Raw genomic sequence first — 8,008 nt, forward strand, 5'->3', positions numbered from 1 at the left:
AATATATATAACATACATAGTTAAAATATTTTAATTAAAATTTTAAAATATTTTAAAATCTGTATTGTGAACTTAAAAAAAAAAAGTAAAAATCTTTGTACTTTCATTATGGTATTGGAGTATTTCCAGTAAATGTTAAAATCACTGGGCTACATTTATCAAAGTTAATCCTAAATTTCATCCTCCTGAGCCAGATGTATCTCTCATTCAAGGGGGGCAGATTCAGTACCATGCCAGGCAATCTGATTTAATGCAGAGTTTCCACACCTCTACCTAAAGAGATGTTTAAAAAAGATGAGACTTGAAATTAGAGAAGGCATTGCTGTAACTACTTGCTACTTAGAATTAAGGTAAGTTTACACTGCTCACATACAGACAGTTTGGAATTGAAAAGAGCTGTACCACAAAACATGAACTAGGAGCTGCAGCTTTTGTTACCAGTTGGGAGACACCTGGAGATTCTGGGACCCTGCTACATAAGGGAAGTAAAGCACGACCACAGTACACATATTAAAGATGTTCCAAGAACAACAAGAAAAAGCTATTATCTGCATTCCACCTTTTGGTCTGCATCAGCCTCCCACTGAAATAAATGGGCCACTGAAAGAAAGTCCTGTGGAGTCATTTTTAAAGGAAGTCTGCAATTTCAAGACAACAGAAGAACAGAACCCAGTTCCAATTTTTACATTTACCTTTGTCAAAATTGAATAAATATAGTTGAGTCCATAAAGAAAATAAAAGAGTGGCTCTCGCACACGGACTCTCTAATGCTGTTGCCAAGAAAAGTTCCCGTGATTTCAAAGTTACTGTGATTTCAAAGTTACTCCTTCAGAAAAATCGGAATGTGAGCCTACAAAACCCTCCCTGTTCACATCCCCACGCTTTCCATTCGCGCAAGCTGTCACTAGCAGCAACACAGCTCAGGCATGTCTACGCGGCCCAATGTTGACAAACACAAGCTCATTTTCCCCTCTACATTCATTGGCTTTGGACCAGCTGCGTTAGTTCAGTAGCTTGCACACAGCTTCTCGGCTCAAGCGCAAGCACTGTGTGAACACAGCTACACAGCTTCCCAGCCAGACGTGGCTCCTGTCCAAGGAGCTTGGAGCACAGGCAAAGAGAGCGCGGATTGGTCTAAAGCACTCTTACCGCAACAGATGGATGGAGTCCTGCACAAAGAAACAGATTGCGCTTGCTCCATTTATAGTATGCGCTTGTCATCCAGGAGACAAGATATACTGAGGTCATCATTAAAAAGAAGATGGTTGCCTACCACTGCCACACAATAAAATACAACAGCTCTTTTTCTATGGCATTGAAATCTGAGATTACTGAAAGGTACCACCATGTTGTAAATATTGGACATAAACGCTTTTTACAGTTCACTGCTGCATATTTGTATTTCAGTAGATACTGAGTTTATCATTCTCTTTGCAAAGTTGAGCATTCACAGGTTCCTTTTAAAACTGCGTCTTGATCTGTATTGTCTAGATACCACTCTAAATTACAGAAATATAATCTTCTAAAATATCAATGCATTTTTATTGACAAGCTATGCATTCCTACTCCTGAGCTCTTCAAAGAGAGTCTCTGCTAAAATACAGGCAATATCAGGGCTCTGTGGTATGCTCCAGCAGATCACACTCTCAGCTATCAAAGGACTGCTGTGGAGGTCATCTCTGTTGGCAGGCTAGATTCAGTCTACTATGCCCAACACTGATGTTCAGCTCAGTGAAACATCCTATCCAGTCCCACCCTCTTACTTGCTCCATCACTAAGCATTCCAGGAAATATTGCAGTTTTCCTCAGTGCCCGTGTCTGAGGAGTAGCCCATTCAGCCACTGTAAAAGAGCAGAAGGGGGTGCAAAGATTTGACCCCCACATCCTGCAATTTCACTGATGATGTGCTGCTTTGTCCCTTAGCTGTGTTGGCTATATATACCACTGGAAGGTATATAAACAGGATTCTAAAAACACAGTATAGGCATTATTCAGGTGAATACATGGCTACAACTTACATGCACAGTTGTTTTAGATGGCTTTATTAGCAGTACATCCAATCTGACTGGATGTCTTTCCCGAAGTGTATGCCCCATTCTCCCTTCCCTCCCCACTCCCACCCCCAAGTTCTGAATTACAATACTGTAATTCACACTGTCTGGTATTTTCACTATGCTACCACTGTAATTTAGGTGTCTGACATGTCAGTGCCATATTCTTGCACCAAGCAAGACTGTGAATAACACAGTACCACAACATATTAACTATGCATAACACCTCCTCTATCCTGAATTTCAAAACACTTTAAAAAAAAAAACACGATAGATTAAAAGTCCACATGAATGACTTACTTTTGCATTCAGAGGGCACACAGACAGTGCACTCCTAAAAAGCTGTTCTTCTGACCTCCACTGACTGCTGCGGAGTGCACAGCGCATAACATTTATCAACAAGAGTCCAAGTACTGCTGCAGCGAGAATTTTCTTAAGGAAAGAGAGACAAGTTAAGAAACAAACCATTCAATTGGAGCACTTCATCATCAACTTTACTGACTGTTTTGATGGTACCTTTTTCTTGGCTTGCTTACTCAAAAGACTAAATCCATATGTAAACAGAATACAATATCCAATACTGGGGAGGTAGATGACTCTCTCTGCAACAACAAATCCTACTCGGAAGAATAAGTTACTTGCAGGAAGAAAAGGGATAATAAGAAATCCAAGTCCCAGCGTAAGAATTCTGCAAACGAGAAACAGATTCTCAAATTAACCACGAATCTTAACAAAAGTACCATTTCCACTTAACATATAAGCTTTATTTAAACATTAGAAGGATATGCACATGGAACTAGGTCATTCAAAAGCAACCTCTGAGAGCTACATAACAAAATCAGATTAAGCTTCAGTGAGGTTCCGACACTTCATTCCATCAGGCACTTTTAAAATCCTAGCTATAATTCCCAGAAAAGCAATGTTCATGCTTCCAGGCCAGAAAAGCGCCATTACACATTAATTACATAATTTCTATTTAAAATACAGAGGCAGAAAAAGTAATGGTAAAAGTTGTCTGTTTTTGGAACTAGTAAGTCAGTAATGGGGGAAAAATATAGGTCACCATTAAAGAAGAAACTTAGGTACACCTCCTACTGAAAGTGTTTTCTTTCCTAACAAATACATCAACAGTAGAATCCATTGTGCTTAACCACCTGAAAGTTACTCATCTACACTTGTACAATCAGCAGAGAGGCACTTCCTGAGGGCAGTTTGTCTTCCTTGTTTTAGGTATCTATGTTAGGATGAGTAATCATCAGCAGGTACCTATGGACTATACAGAGCTTACACAACTGAGACTATGTAACTTACTTTTACAGAGCTGACATAAAGGAATATGAATCCCAGGTCTGTCTCAGGTGTTTGTTATAAAGGCCACAGCCATGGTAGTTTTCCACTTTAATTTATTACAAATAAATCTCTAAACTGTAAAGAAGATGTGTCCTCTTACTCCCCCCCTCCCACGAGTCCTAGGCCTTCACTACACTTTTTCCTTTTACTTTTTACTAAAATATTGTTCAACAATATAGACTTAGTGTGTGTGTTTTTACTAGAAAGTATGACATCACTTGTAGCAAGAATTCCATCCCTCTCCAAAACGATTTTATCTGTGCAAATGAGCATGGGAACAGAAGAAAGGAAGGCAGGTGGGACGTTAACATTTGCGAGGATGAGGAGGAAAAGATGAAATTACAGAATACCACAGAAAAGAAAATATTCAGCACTCTGAACAACAGAATGACCTCATTGTGACCGAGTTGTTGAAAAAATTCAAATAACTGAGAAATTAATTATACATACAGTCCATGGGAACAGACCCTGAAAAAAGTCAAACAGAAGCCCGTGGTGAGACAGAATAGTTCATAATAATTTTTTTGTCTTCCTTTGGATAAAGTACAACTTGTTTCCTCAGTGGATACTGTAGGTCAGCATTTTATTTTTTAATTGTATGGCCATGGCCAGCATTTCTACCTCCTTTCAAAGTACCTCTCTTCTCTCTTTCATTTCCAGAAGATCAAAGGAGATGATGACTTTTAAGAAGTAAGGACAACAACATTCATCAATTCCTACCCTGTTCTGAGCACAGATTACTTTCTACCACATACAGTGTTAAGAATCTCAAAATGCCATGTCAGGAGAAAAATAAAGCAGCCATCCATACTTCCTCCTCCAACTTTGTTTCCCACTAGTCAGGGTACAGTGATGGGCCCAAATTGGGATAAAAGTGTAATGACAGCTATAAATATTTATTCGAACTGCATTTGCTAGACACTGGTTCCACTGAATTGTTAAAATTATCAGTACTGGATTTAACCAAATAATACTGTACTCAAGTTGGTCACACATTTAACGTTCATCACTGTCTCTTACCTTCTCTTATGGCTGTCTTCTGAGCACAGAGCTTGGCATATCAGACCAATTAGGCAGAACCAAAGTGCTGCTAGTGCAATTATCCTCCAGTCGCTGACGGATTTAATGAGGGGTATGCAGCCCATTGACCAATCAAAACACAGCCACCAGGGACACAACAGCAACCATGCATTCAAGGAATAGTAGTAATTATAGTTTATAGCCTGTCAGTCAAAAAGAAAACAAACATTTATTTGATACTAAACTTAAGGGGGGAGGAGGGGAGGGCAACTTTCGTTCCTCTCTCTGCTATCATTTCCCTTATCACAAAATACGTCTTAAACAATAAAGAGGCTTTAAATGCCGTCAGACTACAAGTAGTGCCAGCTAGTGAAAATACACTACAGCTATGAAATTAATTTTTATTTTGTTTTAAAACACAGGAAGATGGCTCTCCTATTCAGAGCAGGGAAATGCAGTTCTGTGCTGTCCAACCACTACTATTCATACTTAAAAATTAAATCTCCTACAATAGTAGAAAATCACAAAAGACAGCACCCACTGCCTTTATCCTTCATTCTTCATCTCCAGAAAGAGCCTTAATGCAGTGAGAAGTATAAAGGCGAGACATATTCAAAATGCAGCAGACCAGAACTTTATGCTATTTTCTTCAATTGTGAAAGAACAGATGAAGAGTCAAGCACAGTATGTGGAAAAGGGATGAAACCCAGCAAAAGCTAAATCCCTGCATGCATGGGTAAAGTAGTGAGTAAATAGAAATGTACTTTATTGTAAGCAGTGTATGCTAAATTGAATGCAAAGAATATACAAGGTACACTGTTTTGAAAAATTGCAGAAAATCATCACAGCAACACAAAGGAAGGTGACTCATCACACATCTTGAAACATAAAGACTGCCCACTTTATTGTTTCTTTGAAGCACAGAAAATCCTGTCTGATGATAAAGACAAATGTTCTGATCTGGCCAGAAAAAAAACCAACTTCATGACTTACCCTCACAAACAGACTGTCTGCAAATGAAGCTGGGTTGTCTACTTCAGTGAAAGCCGGTGGCCCCGTGCCCATAATCCTCCAGCGTATATAGAGTATACTGGCCCCTCCAGACATCAGAAGAGTTATCCTGAAAAGAAGCCCCTTTCTTAACAGCCCAGAATTCTACAGAAAAAAGAGAAAAATATATAAAAACATTATTTTGTTCTCTTCCCTGCTAGATTCACATTCTTTTTGCCACCATCTCAGAAGGAAAAGGCTACTCCTGTGCATTTTTGCTTTTAGAGTTGAAATTTTTCTTATTTTTGCAGATACTAAAAACCTCTCTAACTTTCCTATGCTTTCACTAATATTTTCATTTCCTTCTCAATCAGAAAACTTTTTTTATTCAAGAAGTCTTTCTTCTACAGTTCCTCAGCAACTCTACAGCTGATGTAATTTTACACAGCAATTTCTTATAGGGAATTTGAGCAGAATATAATGTTTAGTACATGGCATAATGAGAGGCACCCAACACTCTACCCAGTTGGCAAATGGTAACTCAGATAATAAATGAAGGGCTGCCTTAGAGCTGTCTGAAACCTGATGTCTGAAATGACTCTATGCAGCCTCAACAAGTCATTAAAGAAGCAGAAGATGGAAGACGAGAGTTTCTCTAAAATGACATCATTTAGGCCAGTTCCCTTTCCATTCCACACATTTGACGATGAAAGTGTCGGCAAACTATGGATTTTTACATGAAAGAGCTGACTCCATCCTAAAAAAATATGGCCATGTGATCTCCAGTATTAGTTTTCCTTTATTCCTACCTTCCTCCCTTAGTCTGATATAATTCTATATTCTATTATGATAACAAAGTCTATCAATCATTCACCTGAGGCTGATTATTTCTGTGATTTGCTTGCCAGTTCAAATACTAGGTGGCAAACTCCACTGGAGCCAATACTTGATAAAGCGATATCAACAGAAGCCAGAAATGTGATCCTTAGCAACTATCATGCTTATGTATTTTTTCTTTTAAACTCTCAAGCTACTACAAACTGTCTAATGTTTGGTAATTTGTATTCTGAAAAAAACCAGTGTAATACTCATGTGGGACGGACAAAGTAGACATGGTATTCTTTTAATGTACTTTTGCAAATATCTATTTCCTTTGAGAATCTGAATCTCTCTTTTTACTCTGACCAAACTGTATTAAACAACTATTTCAGGTATATAGGTACTGACTCTGGAGAACTTGCTGCATCAAGCAACATACTTTTGAGACAATTGGGGAATGGATTTCACTATCAAACACAATTCTAATGCTATCCATTACTACTCATGTTGTCACAAAGATGTCATAGCACATTGCCTTACTAGGCTGACTGAAATGATTTTTTTTTTTATTTAATTCTCAACAACAAAATTGTCAGAAGCTGTATCTTTGGCTTAGTACATGACTGTCTAAATTGCCAGAATGAACAAAGCCTCTCAGGACTAGACTCACCTCCAATGACTTGTCCTTATGTAGTAACTTCTGAAAAAGCTGCACAACATTTAGCTTGTTAATCACCAATGCATCAAACACTGCATTCAAACCCTAAGCAACCAAGAGAGAAATTAGACCATAAGATGGAGTAGCCAACCACAACTTTTTCAAAAAAATACATCTTAAGTTCCACTTCTACTATGACTTATTGTACAGTTATGATCCCAAACAAGTAGAGAGATACATTGGTAGTAATGACGGCAGAATGGTAAATTGAGAGCCTGAGCTCAGATGAGTAGAATATAATGTTACGGTAATGGGGACTCTCCTTCTACATGGAGTAACCCCTTCAGGAAATACCGTGTACCAGCAAGCTAGACCCCATATGCAACAGTATTCTGCTCTCTCCTTTCTCAAATGTTCTGCAGTGTAAATGCTACAGTCAAAAGGAAAGGCATCTGTCAGTAAGGTGGAGTTTATTTAAGCCTTCTACTTTTTTTTTTTTGTTGTGCAGCATGGTATCTTTTGACTGTCAGGTTTCAGAAATACTATTTTTAAAGGGTACAAAAAAGTTTTCAACAAACAAAGGCTCAGAAAGATTTAACAGAGGTATCAGGCTTGCTTTTCTTGCAATTACACCAATATACACAGTGAAAGTTGCTGAAAAAAAAAGGAATCAAATGTCTATGTGACATTAGCCACTACACATAAAACTAAAGCATATTCAGTGCTTTGCAGGACTACATTTTCACATGCTACCCCCAAGCAAGCAACCAAAATATATCCAGGGGTAATTCTGTTGAGATGACCAGCAAAATGCAACTTTAACATTTTCCCCTCAATGTTTCAGCAATCACCAACCATAATAATCCTTGAATATTTAGCCTATATCCTAATAACTTTGGAAATTACCCCAATGTTCTAAAGACTGAATGGAAAAAAGACAGTAAAAATAGTTCCAGATGAGGCAAAGAGTTAGGATACTGGGAGGTCACAAGTCTCACTCTAATAGTCAAAGGGAGAAGACAGAACATAGGTTAGAGAGTGCCATGGTTTCACATAGCAAGGCCACCTGACAGTTAAAAGGCTTTTGGCTTACTTGCATGGAGATAGGAGGGCAGGAATC

The 8,008-nt window shown here is 38.4% G+C and overlaps 1 protein-coding gene across 1 annotated transcript in view; it reads right to left on the reverse strand.

The window, feature by feature from the left end:
* Positions 1 to 1,763: 1,763 nt before the first annotated feature.
* TMTC4 (transmembrane and tetratricopeptide repeat containing 4) overlaps positions 1,764 to 8,008 on the reverse strand; it is a gene marked incomplete at its 3' end in the record, with an annotated part of 31,254 nt that continues 25,009 nt past the window's right edge. Inside the window, exons 6-11 of the mRNA XM_010194755.1 lie at positions 6,901 to 6,993; positions 5,415 to 5,576; positions 4,422 to 4,624; positions 2,568 to 2,739; positions 2,339 to 2,483; positions 1,764 to 1,841 (exon numbers count right to left, since the gene is read on the reverse strand). Coding sequence (XP_010193057.1) covers positions 1,764 to 1,841; positions 2,339 to 2,483; positions 2,568 to 2,739; positions 4,422 to 4,624; positions 5,415 to 5,576; positions 6,901 to 6,993 — 853 coding nt within the window. The remainder of the gene's footprint in view (positions 1,842 to 2,338; positions 2,484 to 2,567; positions 2,740 to 4,421; positions 4,625 to 5,414; positions 5,577 to 6,900; positions 6,994 to 8,008) is intronic.

The sequence above is a fragment of the Mesitornis unicolor genome, unplaced genomic scaffold (assembly GCF_000695765.1).
Source record: "Mesitornis unicolor isolate BGI_N332 unplaced genomic scaffold, ASM69576v1 scaffold11341, whole genome shotgun sequence".
In the NCBI taxonomy this organism is placed as follows: Eukaryota; Metazoa; Chordata; class Aves; order Mesitornithiformes; family Mesitornithidae; genus Mesitornis; species Mesitornis unicolor.